At 38.9% G+C, this 19118-nt stretch overlaps 1 protein-coding gene across 3 annotated transcripts in view; it reads left to right on the forward strand.

The window, feature by feature from the left end:
- The window catches only part of LOC100260402 (MOB kinase activator-like 1A), a 63748-nt gene that overhangs the window by 19957 nt on the left and 24673 nt on the right, over positions 1-19118 (forward strand). For all 3 annotated transcript variants that reach the window (XM_003631810.4, XM_059736333.1, XM_059736332.1), the window contains exons 3-4: positions 7151-7259; positions 7511-7604. In XM_003631810.4, coding sequence (XP_003631858.1) covers positions 7151-7259; positions 7511-7604 — 203 coding nt within the window. The remainder of the gene's footprint in view (positions 1-7150; positions 7260-7510; positions 7605-19118) is intronic.

The raw sequence follows: 19118 nt of genomic DNA on the forward strand, positions 1-19118 counted from the left end.
ACCGTGACCAGGATTTTTAGTGCTTGAACTTGTACTTCTTACTAGTTTACTTCATTGGGGCAAACCAAGTAAACTAGCAACACTCAGGTCTTTGGTCAATTGAGTATGTGAAGTTTAGAACAATGACTAATGAAGTTCATGAGATACTTTCATTGAGAATTTTGCTTGGCTAATATTCTTGGAACTGAGGAGTCTATGATGGAACTATGCATATGGAGGGTGATCAACACTTCACAGAGGGAGGTTGAACTGTGGTTTGATTTGCACTTGTTATTGGGGATCAACTTGCTGATGGCTTGACGAAGGAGTTTCAAAGTGTGAATTTGAATTCATTTTAGCTAATTGGGCATGCATAACATGTATGTGCTAGCTTGAGCTGAGATTGGTAGTGTGAATATACACAGCAATACAATTTTCAATTCTTGGTTTTCTTGCCCTTTATTATGCAGGCAACAGTGAGGATATTGTTCTCATTTGTATTCCTCTTTTGGTATAAACATAGGAAGCTGCGGTGTGAAGCCTAATCTCCTTTCTCTTCTCTTTATTTCTCCTTCGCTTATTCTTTGTTTCTACACAAAATTGGGAACTAACAAATGCAAATCTCTCATTATCTTGGTGATGAGCCTGTTTCTAGCCTTTTCCCCTCCTTTTGGTTTATTGGGAACAGAAAATTCATTGAAATGAATTAAATTCTGCAATTAAATACAAGAATCCCTTTGAAACTTACAGGTTTGATTCTAGCTTTTGTGAATATGGATAAATTTGAAATTTGTAATCAAGGTTATTTTGATAAATTACTGGACGTGTTGGTTAGTTGGTTATGGGTCTTGTCAATTTGTATTATTGTTTGGTTTTGGTTTGCTTTTATTTTGATATAAGGAAGTAGTAAATTCCTTGTTTTAGTAGTTCTTTGACGATCCATAGAAGCACAATTTGGCATAATGGCAACATTTTTTCCTGTGTGAAAGTGAGGCCTATGTAAGTCTAAGATTTATTATCTTTTTCCAAGCCTAGGGTATGGTCAAAATTTTCTTTTATTTAAATAATCAATTAATTTTGTTTTCTACAAGTCTCTTGTTTTGAGAAGTTAGATATATATTTGAGTTAAAGGGATTTAGTAACTGTTCTTCTATATAAGGAAGAGGTATTGGGGCATTTGAATATAAGATGCCAATAGACAATAAGTATTGGTAGACTCTACTCTTTGTTGGTGGTGAGACTCCATGAGTGAGCTTCCGTGGTTTTTGTCTTTGATCACAACCATAAGACTAACTTTCAACAATACTAATTTTTTTTTTTTGGTCCTGAGACCACCCCAACAAGGATTTCACAAAAGTCTCATTCAATCTCTAATCTAGTAGCTTTTCCTCACAGAAGATCCTTTGATTACACTTTATCCTCATGCACCAATATAAACATAGGGGAGCCATGTGCCATATCTTCCTTCTTTTCTGCATCCACTTGACATTCCACCCTAGGAGAAAATCATTCACTTCAATCCAAAAATTTCTAAAATAAGATTCCATAAATTTTTTTGTCACATCACAATGGATTAGAATGTTTCTTAACTATCTTTACAAATGCTACATCTATTCACCATTGTCCACTCTCTTCTCACAAGGATATCGATGGTTAGAGCTTCCATGGAAAACAAAAAAAGGGTTCTCAAAGGACCATGAGATCTCCAAATTTCTTTAGCTTGGAACATTCTCTACTCCCACCATATAAAGAACTATAATATAGGACTTGATACAAAAGTTTCCTTTCCTATTTTCTTTCCATTATAAGCTATCAATCCCTGCTCCTTGCACTCTTATTGAATTTATGAGCTTGAAAATTTGAACCATTGCATTCATATTCCCATCCTGAAAGTGCCTCTGAACTGCACAGACCAATGGCCTCAATTCCTTCCACCTTCCTCACAAATTCTGCTACTGTAGCATCATTGTCAGATGCTAAATTGAGATATAAGAGGAAAATTACTTTCAAGGGACTCTTACCTACCTAGCTGTCCCATCATAATTTAGTACTTATAACATTTCTAAAAGAATGGCTGTCTTAATTTTAAAATCATCCTATCCTCTTATAATGGTTTTCCATAGGCATACACCAATTACCAAAAGACCTTTCACCTCTGGTGTCCTCTAACCCACATCCATTTCTCCATATTTGGCTTGGATGAGCTTTCTCCACATACTATTGTGCTCATTGGCAAACCTCCATACCCATTTGCCTAGTAAGGTTAGTTTAAAGCATTTCACCTCCTAATTCCCAATCCAACATACTTCTTATGTTTCCAAACAATTCTCCAACTCATTAAATGCATTTTCCTTCCTTCTAGGTGGCTACCCCACAGAAAATCTTCCCCCCTTTGCACCCCTCCCCCCCACATTTTTTTTTTAATTTTTTTTATTTCGTTAAATCTAATCCTCACTCTTCTGGGAATTGGAAAAAAAAAGGACATGAAGTAAGTTGGAGGACTCAATAAGGCACTCTTTAAGAGATTTAATCCACTACCCCTCTCTTTTCCTTAAACATATTGCTTCTTTCAAGGGTCCACTCTTTTTTTTGAATCTCTCCAATACCAAGTCCAGCACAACATGGGAATGAATTGCCCCTCGAGGCAAAGCAAGATATGAGGTAGGAAGACTCCTAACCTTGCATCCGAATAGAGCAGCCATTTGTCCACCCCCACCACCTCTTCCATAGGCATGATCTCACTTTTTTGTAAGTTTACCTTCAAGTTTGGTACAAGCTTTAAATAGACAACGATCCATCTCTAGTATATCTCATGGTTGCAAAAAATAAGTATGTCATCTGCAAACAGTAAATCACAGCTATTCATCTGTTCTCCCTCTCTGCCCTCTTAACTTAAAAAACCTCTTTTGAATCTACCTTGCTTTAGTTTGGCAATGAGGCAATTGAGGGCCTCCATGATTAGCACAAACAGATAAAGAAGGGAGGATAACCTTGTTTCAACACTTCAAAACTCTAAAAGAAATATGTGGGAGTGTCATTAACTAGGACCAACAATCTCACAATTTTTTTTTTATTAGAAACAAAATTTAATGATTAGTATTTTGAAGTAATGTGAAGGGTGAGAAATCCTTCCCACAAATACAAACTTTTGATCAAAAGAACAGGTAAATGTGATCTCTTATATACCACCCAAAACTGTATTGAGCATATGTGGTTTTGTTGCTCTTTTAACCCTTTATTTATATACTGAATTCCAATTTAGCTGAATAACAGTAAGAGGAGTGCCCTTGAAAGCTGAAATTATTGAGGCCCAAAAAGAGGAATAAAGGTGGATTAAGTTCCATATGGTCTCTGTACTTCTCCATTTATTCTAAATGATCCTTGCATTTCTTGCACTCTATACTACCCAAATCAATGGATATGTAGAAATGAGCCCACTTGCTCCATCTATAACTAAAACCCATCTTTTCTTTAACATGTGACCCTTTTTGTTATTCCTATGCTGGACCTGTGAGACTGAAAAAAAATCAAAAATATTTCCTATGGGGATAAGGGGCTTAAGAGAAAAAGTCTCATCTAGTGACTTGGCTAACGATTAGCAAGGATAAAAAGAGGGGGTTGGGGGGGGGGTCTAGGCATTAAGGATTTGTGCTTCTTTGTTTTGTCACTTGTATACTTCTAGTGTACTATGCTTGCCTTTTCTTCACTGGTGCCTTTAATATGTTTTTATTCTTATATGCCTATAAAAAAATGCTTTTTCCATATCAAACCTCCAAATTAGGCCTGAACTTGAACTTCTTTTCCTCAAGTCAATGACCTTAATAGCAATCAAAGCAACATCTAGGATTTGTCTCCCTCCTAAAAGGCATTCTAATACTTGGACACTACCTTTTTCAGTCTATTTGCTAGAACTTTCACTAGAAGTTTATAAAGATGGCCTACTAGACTAATTGGCTGAAATTTCTTAATGTCGTCAACCTCGCCTTTCTTAGGAATAAAGATACATAAACATAGCATTTAGGCTGTGTTCAACATATTCCTTTGAATGCAATTCCTCAAAAAGTTGTATAACTCCCTTTCTACTATAGGTCAACACAACTTCTAAAAAGCCATAGTGAAATCATTAAGGTCAGGTGCTTTATCACCTCTCATCTCTGATAAAGCAGTTACCACCTTCTCCTTTGAAAATGGGATCTCTAACCTTTCTCTGTTTGAGCTAACAACGCACCTAAAGGAATCCTCTGCAACATCCAGTCTCCTAATATGAGGATTCTCAAACATAGACTTAAAATAACAAGAAAATCCAACATTTAATCATGTCTTCTCAGCATGCCAGTCTCCATTAACTTTGGGTCTGCTAATATAATTGCAATTCTAGTGTGCATTAGCCATATCATAAACGAATATTGCATTGTTATCCCCTTCCTTTAGCCAAAGAGCCCTTGATTTTTGCCTCCAGGAAACTTCTTCCAAAATGGTTAAGTGGTTGTATGCATCCTTAGCCATTTTTTGTTTCTTTGTGTCCTTCTATGATAAAGGTCCCTTCCTTTCTCAACTATCTGAACATCTTGTCTTCTCCAATGTAGCTTCTTTCCTAACAAATACATTGCCACAGACCTCTTTTCCATTTTTTAGGTCCGTCTTCAAGGCTTGCAGTTTTTTTGAGAGCAGGAAACTAGGAGTGCACCCAATTTCATATTTTTCCACCAATCCTTGATCATCTCCCCAAACCCTTCCACTTTTAACTACATGTTTCAAATCTGAACAAAGCCTTACCTTTCCCAATTCCCCCGAAGTCCAAGAAGATTGGAGGGTGATCTGACACCAGCCTAGGCATTAATTTCTAGGATACATGAGAAAAATGCTCTTCCCAATTACCAGAAAATAGGAACCGATCCAGCTGAGACTTAGAACTGCCATCCTGACCACTCCAACAAGTGGCAAGTCCATGAACTCGAAACTCCTATATAAATCCAAAGAATCCCTTCATAGCTGGACAAATCCGACTGCAGTTCCTCTTTTCAATGGGATAGTGCACAACATTAAAGTCCCCTGCATATGCACCAAGGCTCTTCCCAAAGCCCTTTGACAGAGCCTTACTCCTCCCACATCTCCCTTCTCTCCTTTTCACTTAGTGGGCCATAAATATTGGAGAACACCCAACTAAAACCCATCTTCACAATTTCTAAAGAAAGAGGAAATAAAATAAACCCCACTGTGAATCTGAGACATTTAAGAACCCTAAAATCCCACATCAATAAAACCCCTCCTACTGTTCCTTAGCATCATGAGAAACCTAATTTAAACCCTTAACCCACCCCTAAGATTCTTATTATCCTAGTAGCCATTGCACTGATCTTAGTGTCCTAAAAATAAACTAGGTTCTGCTTCTTCACCCTGACAAAGGATTTGATCACCCTCCTTTTATCTGGATCATGTGAGCCTCTTACATTCCAAGATAGAATATGAAACTTCATTTAGAAATCTCTATCTTAGACCAACCTTCCACATCCCTGCTTCTTTCCCTCCATTACCCCCATATTTGACAGGGCTAAACAATTTTCTGAGTTCCCTTTCCTTGAACTGGTTTTGCCTTCCTCTTCATTGATTAAATTGAGTTACTAGACTAGAGTCCCTTCTTTCCTCAATCTCCATTAGGATTCTTAGAATCTCTTTTTCATGTTCTTCCACAGAGACTCCCACGTTCTTACAAAACAAGAGCATTTTTTGTTCAGCCATATGGCACCAGAGCCCCTGACTTCCTTTGCCACTTCCAATGTCCCCTCGGAAGCTGCCTCCCCATCAAGAAAGACTGGTAGCTAAAGAACATCTGAGTGAGCTTCCCTTGAAAAACCTTTATCACTTTTCCTTGGGTTGGGTGGTTGTGTTGGGTTTGAAATACAAGTCTTTGTTGTCACCAAGCATCCAAAATAATTCTGATTTTTTTTTTTTTCTGAATTTTTAGGATTTATTTGCAGTATTTGGGATATTTATGAATTATTTGCAGGCTACTGGATCCTCTTTTTTATTTATTTATTTATTTTTTATTTTTTTATTTTAAAAAAAAAAGAAAAAAAAAGAAGAAGAAAAACTAGGAAATGCACCTTTTTTATTTTTCTAATGAAAAAGAGAAATGGGATACAAATTAGAGTTATCCTTCAAGCAGAAGGAGAGGAAAGAGTAGGAATGATGGGATCTCCAAAGCCTTGTGCACTCTACAATCATTTGAAAAGGTTGAAAATCCCCTATAAAAGCTCCTAATGGGAGGTTCAACTCTTTTGCTAGCTGATCTGCTACCCTGTTGGCTTTTCTAGGCCTCTAGTGAACAGGAACTCTGGTTTGCCAGGGTAAATCCAAATTTTGTGTATTTGAGCATTCCATCTCCCTCTGATCCTTCTGTATTTGGTGCCACACATGATTCAAGTTCTCAATCTCATTTTATTCAAAATGATTTAGAAACTATAAGTTCTTGCTTAATGTTGCTAATTTCCTTCCTTCTGTGATCACTTTCACGATAAAACCTACTGATTTAGCTAGTCCCTGCCCTTTTGAAGTGATTTTTATCGAAGAAATTCAAACAGGTGTAAACTTCGAAGTAGTTGATATATCTAAAAGACATGACATGCAAAGGTTGCAAATATCTGCATCATCTACTTGTTGGTGCGATACCAAAAATTTTGTAGATATATCTATCATGCATTAAGATATTTGGTTAATGTATTTGGAGATGTACATATTTGCATGGTCAACCTAATAACACAAATTTGTTGCTCCTACTCCTTCCTTACTCTGTCCTGCTCCTGAGCAAGTTTGAATCACTACAGGTGCTTAAACTTGGGAGAAAAAAAAACAAAAAAAGTATGAATAATTGCAGTTTAGTAATAGTTCATCTGTTATGTGGAAATGTTGTATTCATTTTGGAATGTTGTTTTACCAGGTTGGCAATTATTTAGTTGTATTTTTGGAAGTTTTTGTTCAGATAAACCAGAATTTAACAGTTGTGATATGGAGGCACTGTATCAGAGACTGCCAAAAATGTGACAGTTTTCTTCTTTCAATTTCTAAAACTATTGCCTAACTGAGAGTTATAACTCTGGATCTTATATGATCATGTCATAGAACTCTCTGAATGATGCCCTTTTGTTATTCGTTCTTATTTTTCCTGATGCAGGGGGCACAACTTAGAAAGCACATTGATGCCACCTTAGGTAGTGGAAATCTGAGGGAAGCAGTTAGACTTCCTCCTGGTGAAGATGCAAATGAGTGGCTTGCTGTCAATAGTACTCTCTCTCCCTCTCTCTCTCTCTCTTTCTCTCTCAGTTTCCTTTTCATCTTTCCCCCTCAATTTTTTAGGTTTGGTAAATGTATGCTGCTATTCTATTAGCTCATTTTGTTACATCGTAGAGTACATCTTATTGATGCACATAAGGTTTTCTATGTATCTAATTCTCTGAGGCCACACCAAAAGTAGGATCAGGGCTACTGTGGGACAAATTCTAATCCAGGGTTGTTGGATGTTTTCAACTTTCAGCTGTTGATTTCTTCAACCAGGTGAATCTGCTCTATGGTACGCTCACTGAGTTCTGTACACCAGAGAACTGTCCTACAATGACTGCTGGCCCCAAGTATGGTTTACTAAATCAACCAAAATAGCATGTTTTTAGTATCATTAATGTTTAAATTTCCATTTGCTTCATCCAGTATATATAAGGAAATAGATACTTACCTTGGAGATTTAATCTAATTCACCAAATACAAAATAGATCACAGATGCTGCTGCAGTAGCTCATTCAAACTCCTATTCTTGAGAATGTTATCTTAAGACTTGGATCATTTGATTCTAAAGAAAGTAATTCAAATCTAAAGTGTTTCTGAAACTTCATATATTTGAAAAAACCTGTGGAAACACATTGAAGCATGTGGAATTTTACCACTTATTTATGAAAGTAAATCTATGTTTTTCTTTAGTCTAAATTTGTAGTATTTGAAGTTCACTGTTAATAGGGAGGGAGTTTGGTTCAGTTTGCTATAAGTAGTCAACCTATGGATGACTTATTAGATTTATTTATTTATTTCACTTTTTGATGAGCTTGGAGATTGATTTGCAGGTTAGGACAACTTAGAGACCTAAGATTCTAGAGCTGAGACTACAAAGAAAGTGGTGATGAAGCTTTAGAGAGAGGAAAATAGGGTATGTCCAAAGGTTCTGATGAGGGTGAAGGGGGTGGAGACAAAGTCCTATGCAGATGCTGTAAAGTCGAAATCGGGAAGAGTAGGTGATTCAATTTGATTATAGGTGGGGGAAAGAGAAGTGCGAGGAAGGTTAGATTAGATGAGACAGTGTCTGGTGGGCTGGTGGGGTAATAATTCAGCTCCATTACCTGAGTTAGATTACGTAAGGAGTTGGACGCATCAACATTGGCCTTTAAAGGGGAAGTTTGAGGGTTGCTGTGTTAGGCAGAGGACTCTTGTTGTTTGAATTTGAGTTGCCAAGTAAGGCTGACCGAGTTCTAGCTAGAGGCAAAAGAAGTATTAAGGAGAATTTTCTTATTTTGGAAAGATGGAACCCAAAGGTGGGGTGTCTTTGCAAAGACTCCTTTGCTAATGAGGCTTGGGTGAGGGTGGTTGGGCTCCCACTTCATTTGTGGAGTCGTGAGGTGTTTAAAAGAATCGGTGATGGGTGTGGAGGCTTTGTTATAGTGAATGAAGATATTGATTCTTTGTCTGCTGTAGTGGGCTCGGATCCTGGTGAAGTGTGCGGAAAGGGATTTACCCAACTCTGCTCATGTTGTTGTGGGGTCGGGGTGCTATTCCTTTCATTTGTGGTGGGAGACTCCACCTAGTTTCACGTAGGTGGTGCTGGAGGGAAAATTCTGCGAGGAGGGTGGTTCAAGGGAAGGAGAAGAAGATGGGGGAAGTTCACGTGCTGCTTGTTGTGGGAATTAAAGGGAGAAGGTGGAGCAGTTGAACTTGTAGTTGGGGGTACAAGACGTGTCGTCTGTTGGAGGCAACCCATTCATCCTTCCTATTGAGGTCTCTGTCGTAGAGACTGAAGAGAGGGTTGGGGTAGGTACTTCTTCTGTCCTTGTGAGAGGGGGTAAGAAGTCTTTCTTAAACAGTTGGGTGGTCTTGGTTTAGGGTCGGGTGGTCTCAGATGTGGGCCTACTGGAATGGGCCTTGGGGAGGCCCAGGGACAAGATAAGGAGCTGCAGGTGGGTTTGGGTGGGGTCTTTAGGCCCATTGCTCTAAATGAGTTAAAAGGGTGCAGCGAGGGGGAGTTTGTTGTGGGCTTTGGGCCCGAAGGTGTTGGCACAACAGGAGGAGGGGTTTTAATTGGGCAAGAGTATTCAGTCCCTTTCTTTAGGGCATAAGATGAGTTTTCGATTAGCAAGGTTAGAGGCTAAAGCGGAGACAAGGATCCTCTTGTAGGGATGACGACGGCTGCGATGCCACTGGAGGCCCTTGAGGTGGTGGAAAGAGCGTCGTTGACTGACGAAGCTCTATGTGCAGCTTCTAGGTATGTCGAAACTCCTTCGTTCTCTATGGGGGTCGGGAGCTCTCTTCTTCTACTCCTTCTAGGTTCGGTTGGGTTGTGACGAAGGGGGGGTCTTTCGGCGGGTTGGCCTTCGTGGATGGTGGAGAGGAGCAGATCCCGTTAAGTATTATTTTGGTTGATGGCAACTTTGGGGAGATGGCCTCTGAGGGGGGGAAGACTATGGCTGGTGAAGGAGTGGGGGGTGAGGTTGAGGAGTTGCTACAGGATCTGGAGGGGAAAGGCTGTTGATGGAACGACAGCTGTCTAGCGAGATTCAACAAGTTTCTGGGTTTTTCAATGGAAGGGTTTGAAGGTGAAATTTTGAATTTGCTAATAAGGACCAAGAGAAGAAGAGAGCAAAGTAATAAGAGGGGAACCACAGAGTCTACTAAGTTTGATCGGGAACTGAAAAATTAGAGTGATCCATTAATTATAATGATGCGAGCAAGGAGAACTCTTTGGTTAGAGGAGGTGGGGCCAGATTCTCGACCATTAGATGAAGTTAAAATTTTTATCTTGGAATGTTAAGAGGGGCTAATGATAGAAATAAAAGGAAGTTAATTAAGGCCTTGATCAGGTCGAAAAGAGTGGATTTGGTGTGTTTGCAGGAAACTAAAATTCAAGGCATGACCTAGGGGTTAGTGCACAGTCTTGGAGTGGGAAGATTTTTAGGTTGGGGAGCTGTAAATGCAAGGGGGGCAGCTGGTGGGGTGGTAGTTATCTGGGATAACAGAGTTTTGGAGTTAGTAGGTATGGAGGTGGGTCTCTTCTCAATTTCGTGTCACTTTAAAAATTGCGAGGATGACTTCTTGTGGATCTTTACGGGGGTTTACGGACCTATCTTGAAAAGATACAGAGAATTTTTTTGGAAGAGTTAGGTGCCATTTGAGGGTTGTGGACTGACCTATGGTGTATTGGAGGGGACTTTAATGTGATCAGATTTCCCAGCGAGTGTAGTAGAGAAGGAAGAATGTTTGGGTCCATGAGAAGGTTTTCAGAGGTGATTGATGAGTTGGCTTTAAAAGATTTGCCTTTTCAAGGGGGGCCCTTTACGTGGAGTGGAGGGCTGAATGGTCAATCCAGGTCAAGACTGGATCGGTTTCTGGTTTCGGAGGATTGGGAGTTTCATTTTAGCGGGGTGACTCAATGTACACTCCCAAGGGCGGCGTCTGATCATTTTCCAATTCTGTTAGATGGGGGGTGGAGTGAGGAGAGGTGCAATTCCTTTTCGTTTTGAGAATATGTGGTTGAAGGAGGAGGGGTTTAAGGAGATGCAAAAGGGCTGGTGGCAAGATTTCAACTTTAGTGGGTCTTATAGCTTTATCCTGACAGAAAAATTAAAGGATTTAAAAAACAATTGGAAGATTTGGAACAAGGAAGTATTTGGAACAGTGGGGGTGAACAAGAGGTTGGCTCTGGACAGAGTGTCTTTTTGGTCTCTTTGGTATGATCTGGAGCGGCTAAGAGTTTTAAATGAGTAGGAGTTAGAGGCTAGAAAGGAGGTTAGGGAGGATTTCAAGAAGTGGGCGCTTATGGAGGAAATTTCGTGGAGACAAAAATCAAGAGAAACGTGGTTGAAGGAAGGCGATAAGAACATAGGATTCTTCCATAGGATAGCAAATTCTAATAGAAGGAGGAATTGTTTGAAAAAGATTAAAATTAATGGCATCTGGTTGTCAGAAGATCAAGAAATTCAGAGGGGTGTGGTTAGGGCCTACCAGAATCTGTTATCGGATCCTGGTGGTTGGCACCTTAGTTTGAATGGTTTGGAGTTTGACAGAATTGGGGTTGAGGAGGCAGCCGGTTTGGAGGAGATGTTCTCTGTGGAAGAGGTGTATTCGGCCCTTTCAGAGCTGAATGGGGACAAGGTGCTTGGTCCAGATTGGTTGCCTCACGCATTCTGGCAGTTCTGCTAGGATTTCGTTAAAGATGGGTTAATGGGTTTCTTCAAAGATTTTTTTGAGAGGGAAAAATTCGTCAGAAGACTGAACACCACGTTCCTAGTTTTAGCCCCAAAAAAAGGTAGGGCAAATGATTTGAGTGATTTTAGACCCATCAGTTTGGTGGGAGGATTGTACAAGCTGCTTGCAAAGGTCTTAGCTAACAGGCTAAAGAAGGTAGTGGGAAAGGTGGTGTCATCAACCCAAAATGCTTTTGTTGAAGGAAGGCAAATTCTCGATGTTGCGTTAATTGCTAATGAGGCCATAGACTCTTTGCTGAAAAGGAATGAAAGTGGAGTGTTGTGTAAATTGGATTTAGAGAAGGCTTAAATTCATATTAATTGGAATTTTTTGCTGATAGTGATGCAAAAAATGGGTTTTGGGGAGAAATGGGCTGGCTGGATTGGTTGGTGTATATCCACTGCTACGTTTTCAGTTTTGATTAATGGCTCGCCAACAAGGTTTTTTCAAAGCACTAGGGGGTTAAGGCAAGGGGACCCCCTATCCCCTTACTTATTTGTGATAGGGATGGAGGCTTTAAGTTGTCTCATTAATAGAGTAGTAAGAGGGGGGGGTTTCCTAACAGGCTGTAGGATAAGGGGAAGGGGTGGCGATGGTCTCCAAATTACTCACCTGTTATTCACTGATGATATTCTGGTTTTTTGTGAGGCTTCCTAAGAGCAAATGTCTTTTTTAGGTTGGTTGTTAATGTGGTTTGAAGCCATTTCAGGGCTGAGAATCAATTTTGATAAGAGTGAAATTTTGTTGGTGGGAAGAGTAGAGAACGTAGAGTTGTTGGCCCTTGAGCTTGGTTGTAAAGTGGGAGCTCTTCCTTCCACTTATTTGGGGCTCCCTTTGGGTGCTCCGTACAAATCGATGGTGGTTTGGGATGGTGTGGAAGAGAGGATGCGGAAGAGACTAGCCTTGTGGAAGAGGCAATTCATTTCTAAGGGAGGGAGAATTACTCTCATTCGGAGCACTTTGGTTAGCTTGCCAATCTATCTCATGTCCTTGATGCGTATGCCAAGAGTTGTTAAATTGAGACTAGAGAAAATCCAAAGGGACTTTCTTTGGGGTGGGGGAGCTTTGGAGAAGAGGCCCCATCATGTAAAGTGGGCAATTGTTTGTTCAGATAAAAAGAAGGGTGGATTGGGTGTTAGAAGTCTTTCTATCCTCAATAGGGCCCTTTTGTGCAAGTGGAGTTGGCGCTATGCGGTTGAAAGGGAGTCCTTGTGGAAGCTTGTTATTTGTAGGAAGTTTGGGGAGGAATGTGGAGGGTGGAGTACCCGTGAAGTAAGGGAGGGCTATGGGGTGGGGTTTTGGAAGGAAATTAGAAAGGAAGGTTCCTTGATGCTTAAAAATATTACTTTTTCTGTAGGGGATGGTAGAAGGGTAAGATTTTGGAAGGACAAATGGTGCGGGAATAATACCCTTCGTGATGCTTTTCCTTCTTTGTTTGCCTTAGCGGTTTCTAAAGATGCGTGGGTAGCAGATTGTTGGGATTCCTTGGGGGAAGAGGGGGGATGGAATCCCCGATTCTCTAGATCTTTCAATGATTGGGAGGTGGAGGCAGTGGAGAGGCTCCTTTCGACTCTTCAAGGAGAGAGACTAGCTGCTGGTTTGGAGGACAGGGTGGTGAGGAAAGAGACAAAGAATGAGAATTTTTTTGTTAAATCCCTTTATAATACTCTTGATCCTAGTTGTGCAGTCTTGTTTCCATGGAGCATCATTTGGAGCCCTTGTGTTCCTACTAAGGTGAGTTTTTTTTTGCTTGGGAAGCGTCATGGGGGAAGTTCCTAACCCTAGATCAACTCAAGAGGAGGGGGTGGAACTTAGCTAGTAGATGTTTCCTGTGTTGTGCTGAAGAGGAGATGATAAATCACATTCTTATTCATTGCTCCAAGCAAGGGTTTTGTGGGAGCTTGTGTTTACTTTGTTTGGTGTTAATTGGGTCCTTCCTCTTTCGGCTAGAGACACTCTTTTAGGTTGGTTTGTTTCCTTTGTGGGCAAGAAGCGTAGAAAGGCTTGGTTGGCAGCTCCTCTTTGTTTATTTTGGACGATTTGGAAGGAAAGAATCAGGATAACTTTGGATAAATGAGGATTTGTCGATTCAAAGAATGAAAAATTCGTTTGTTTGTAATCTTTGGTCTTAGGCTAAGTCTTGTTTAGATGTAGGACCCTTATCTTTAATTAACTTTGTTGATTGGTTGGGTTCTTGTTGAGGGCTAGTGAGTGTTTGTTTTTTTTGTCCTTGCCTTTTGGTGACTCTTGTATACTCCTTGTATGCTTCGGGTTGCCTCTTAAGTACCCTTTTTCTAATATATATTCTGTGTGTTTATCTATCAAAAAAAAGGAAAATAGGGTATGAGAGTTTGTTTAAGTTTAATTAAGAAAATATGATTCTAGGATAGACAAGGGATTTGGTTACTTAAGGATTATATAGTCAGAGTTCCCTCTAAATCTTGAACAGGAGGGTGGGATCAAATTAGAAAAGAAAGATGTTTTAAAGCTCCGATAGAGTCTTAGTACTGTGGTAAACTGCTTGTTTGGCTTTGATTTGGGTTGTGTGACAAGAAAGCAAAGCTTAGATTTTTGAGGATAAGGTGAAGATTTCAAAGGTTCTTTGGGATTACCATTCATTTCCTTACTTCCTTTGGGCCTTTTGCTCCACAACTTTTAAGGGCATTCCCCTTAATGTGATTCAACTTGATTGGTTGTCGGTATGTAGGTCCAAAGGTGTGGGCTAGTAAGGAGAGGTTATGTACTTTCCATATGGTGTATAGGTTTACTTAGTATTTTGGAGGTTGTTCCAATTGTTTAGTTTTTTGTTTTGGGAGGATTTCTTATCCTTCCTTTGTACCTTTTATATCATTTTTTAATATATTACTTTGTTATTTGTCATCAGGAAAAAAGAAAAAAGATTAACTTGCTTCTTTAAGACCTAAACCATGCTTGACTTAGATGTAAACCAACTAGATATGGGTATTTAAAAATACTCATCATTGTCCAAATATGTAGAAATGAATAAACTAAGTTTAACAAACAATTGGAAGAGCTACTAACAAGCCACTGATATGATTGAATATTTTCTATATCTTGGAATAGTTGGATGTTTTCCTAGGCACCCATGTCAAGCCTACAGAACTAGTCTGTCCTTTCCTATCAAATTCAGTCTTTAGTTTCCCTAGCCAATCTTTGCTAATGGATCATTAATATATGTATAGCTTTGATGAATTGTGAAGAATTGGTGCTGGAAGAGGGGAATTTTTTTTAAATTGATATACATGATCTATGTATCAATGAAATAACTTATTCATATCTTGTTTCTTATATAGAATATAAGGAATATTATCGCTTAGCCTCCTCAAAATAACATTTAACCAAGCTCTAAATAAAGATGAATCCACTACTCTAGTACTCATAATAGCACTCAAAATCTTCTTAGCCTCAGCATAAAGCGCATAAACGTCATTAAGAGTATTGACTACTTTCATTCATGATCTATCCCACATTTGTTAGTAGCTATGGGAAATCACATTACTAACACAATACATAGAAACCATGGAAGGCGAACATTTTCCTTTCATCTTAGGAATATGGGACTTCCTCTTTTGGTTGCTGGAAGAATCAACCAGTAAAACACGAATCTCAACGTCCTTCAAAAGGGGATGTGGCTTAGATATCTTATGAGAAGTGTCAGGTGCCATTGAAGTATGAGGGATTTTAAAACATGAATTCTCAATCCCTTCAGCTGCTAGATCAAATGAGTTTGACCCTTCAATAGAGGTTGTACTTACAACATCACTTTCATTTAAGACAAATTTCATATCTTTAAGCTACAATGGAATAAAGGAAAAAAAATATCAACGAGCTATCCTAATAAAGACAAAGGGAGTAGGGTTAAGAATATTTTACCATCTCTTGAGCTTCTTATAATGGTAAAGATGAGCTAGACACACCTTAGAAAAATTTCTTTATCATCAACCATTAGAAGGTCTTCTCAGTCAAAGGCATGAAGTCTTGGTTTTTTATTTTGTGTTGCCAATAACAATCTCTCAAACCATCTTCATCCTCCCTAACTTTAGGAAGTGGAGCCTTGCTCTCAATATCTACGATCTCAATGAGTACTCTTTTTTTTGATAAGTAAAGAGGAGTATATAAATTAAAAAGAGGTGCCAAAATGGCAACCTCGGGTATACAAGCTAAATACACCCACCCCCACACAACTCGAACAAAAAAACTATCAAAATGGGGGTACAAAAACGTCCCCACCCTCATCGAGAGCCTAACCAATCAATGAAACCAATTAATGTCAAAGGACCATCCTTTATAAACCACTTAGTCTCCGACCAAAGAAAACAAACAAAAGAACTTTTTAGTCTTTGGATGGAAAACACGTCATCTTCGAAAGCAATTCTATTTCTTGTTTTCCAAACAGTCCAGAAGATGCATAAGGGGCCTGTTCTCCAAACTTCCTTTCTCTTTTTGCCCACAAAGGACCCATCCCAGCCTAGAAGTGTTGACCTAATTGAAGAGGGAAGCACCCAAGACACCCAAAAATAGTAAAGAACATCTCCCATAAAACCCTTGTCTTTGCATAATGGAGAATGATGTGATCTATAGATTCTTCATGTATTTGGCATAGATAACATCTATCTGCTAAGGACTATCCTCTTTTTTGAATTTGGTTCAGGGTTAAAGCTTTTCCCCATATTGCTCCCCAAGGAAAGAAGCTCACTTTGGGTTGCACCCATGACTTCCAAATGATTTTCATTGGGAAAGGAGTTAGTTGTTTACAAGCTATGTATAACTATCTGTATAGCTATGTACAATTGTGTGCACAACTGTACGTACAACTATGATATACAATTGTGTACAACTAATTGTGACCATTCATGAGATTGCCTCTCAAACAATTTCTATTAAGTTGGATGGTGCTATTTGTCGTGGTTCGTCTCAAATTTTGGAAATGAGTATTGATGGCAGGAAGAAGAAGGGATATATCACAGGAAGGAAGGTTGCATCTGCAGAGGATGATCCAAACTATAATGAATGGGAGGTCGAAGATGCTCTAGTCAAGTCTTGGCTCATCAATTCCATGACTGACCAGTTGATGTCACACTTTGTGTAATGTGGAACGACTAAGGAGGTTTGGGATATAGTCAAGAGGAGCTATCTTGATGTCTCTGACTCTTCTTAAGTATATAAATTGATGAAGAAATATTTTCAATCATGCCAAGCTGGTCACCCTCTTATAGAATACTACAATTAGTTAAACTCAATATTCATGGAGCTTGATTATCGAAGGCCCAATGATATGACATGTGTAGTTGATATTGAGAAGCAAAGGAAGTGTATCATTGAGGATCGGGTTTACATATTTCTTTTAGGTCTTGATCACAGTTTGAATCAAGTTAGTGGTCGTGTTTTGGCCACCACTCCTTTACCAAGTCTAAAGGAAGCCTATTCATTAGTTCATCGTGAAGAGCAAAGGCAGGTCACCAGGGGAACAAAAGATCACTTTGAGGCTTCTGCAATGGCTATCCATAAGAATAGCACATAGCTAACACCTTTTACTCCTTATATTGACTCTTCTTCTCGCTGCTGCATTTACTGCAATAGCACCAAATACACGGTAGATGTTTGTTGGAAGAAACATGGTTATTCGGAGTGGTACAAGCTTAAACATGCTGAAAGGAAGAATAAAAAATCTGCTTAGGTTACTCTTACCGATGCTACTCTTTTAGCTTCTGCTTCTCAAGTTTCTCGATTATCTTCTTAAGAAGGTAATTCTGGTTTGACTTTTATTTTTGACGCCTTTAACACTTGGGTTATTGATTCAGGGGTCACTGATCATATGATTAGTCATTCTTCCTTATTTGACTCTCTAAGGCCCTCACTTGTTAAGTTTGTTCAGGTTGCTAATGGGACTCCTATGTCGATTTCAAGAGTCGGGAATGTCTCACTTTCCCCCACACTCTCCATGTCCTCTGTCTTACTTGCGCCTAGTCTCTCTAATAGTCTTCTTTCTATTAGTAAGATTACCAAATATCTTAATTGTTCTGTAACCTTCAATTCTACTCATTGTGTGTTTCAGGACAATCTTACAAAGATCGATTGACATTGGTAAGGAGAGGGGAGGTATATACTACTTGGAGGGGGCAAGGGAGTTGCAATCTAAATCTAACAGTGTTATTCAAGTAGCAAGAGAGACATTTGATAGAGAAAAGATTCTTTTATGGCATTACCAATTAGCTTACCCATTTTTTTCTTATTTGGAACGTTTATTTCCTTAGCTGTTTCAAAATGTTTTAGTTTCTAGTTTAAGGTGCGAACAATGCACTTATGCTAAAAATCATCATGTGCCTTTCAAAATAAGTCTCAATAAAAGTTTGATTCTTTTTACTTGTGTTTTTACAGTTGTTTGGGTCTTTTTTTTATTGCTTCTGCTTCGGATCAAAAATATTTTGTGTCTTTTATTGATAATTGTACTAGGGTGAGTTGGGTATATTTGCTTAATACTAAGAATGATGTTCTACATGTTATTCCTCAATTTTCTAAAATGACTCACACAATTTAATATTTAGGTTAAATTCTTTCACTCTAACAATGGTTGTGAGTTTGTGAATTAGTCCCTTGCTTATTTTTTCAATAAAAATGGAATCCTCCACTAGACAACGCGTACATACACGCTACAATAGAACGACATAGCAAAGCATAAAAACTACCACATTCTGGAGGTGGCTCGGGCTTTATGCTTTACTATGAGTGTTCCAAAACGTTTCTGGGCTGAGGTTGTCATGACTACTATCTCTCTCATCAACTGAATGCCTGTTTGTGCCATTGATTATCAAACTCTTTTGCGAATGTTATCACAGTTTCATTATATTCCTTCTGCTTTGAATCTTTGTCCTAAAGTTTTTTGTTATGTATGTTATGTTCATATACACTCTCATCAAAGGGATAAGCTTGATCCTCATGCTCTTAAATGTGTCTTTCTTAGTTACTCTAATTTCTAAAAGGGTTATAAATGCTTTCATCCTCCTATAGGCAAATATTATGTCTCCATGGATGTTCAATTTTGCGAAGGGGAGTCTTAATTTTTTAGCAATGTGTCTTTAGTTCCTTTTCAAGGGGAGATTAGTAGTAAGGAAGAGGAAAGGTTATGGTTAGAAGAGAAGAGGTTATGGATTTCAGTTTAAGGGGAGGATTCAACTGATTTGGGAGAGGGGAGTTTGCATCTGAGGAAAGAAGCGATGAAAGTCTAACTGGATTATTTCAATAATCACCTTAGAGTTGAGGCTTACATAGATGTAGATTGGGTAGGTTCTATTATTGATAGGAGATCTACTTCAAGGTACTGTGCTTTTGTGGGAGATAACTTGGTTGCTTGGAGAAGCAAAAAGCAATATGTAGTTGCTCGATTTAGTGTTGAAGCGGAGTTTCGAGCCATGACCCTTGACATTTGTGAACTCATGTGGCTAAAAGGTTTATTAAGGGAATTACAAGTTAATCTTGAGAATCCCATGAGATTGTATTGTGATAACAAGGTTGCAATCAATATTGTTAATAGCCCAGTACGACATGACATGACTAAACATGTTGAGATTGATACATTTCATTAAATAAAAGATTGATAGTGAATTGATTTGCACTTCATTCGT

The sequence above is a fragment of the Vitis vinifera genome, chromosome 4, assembly GCF_030704535.1.
Source record: "Vitis vinifera cultivar Pinot Noir 40024 chromosome 4, ASM3070453v1".
In the NCBI taxonomy this organism is placed as follows: domain Eukaryota; kingdom Viridiplantae; phylum Streptophyta; class Magnoliopsida; order Vitales; family Vitaceae; genus Vitis; species Vitis vinifera.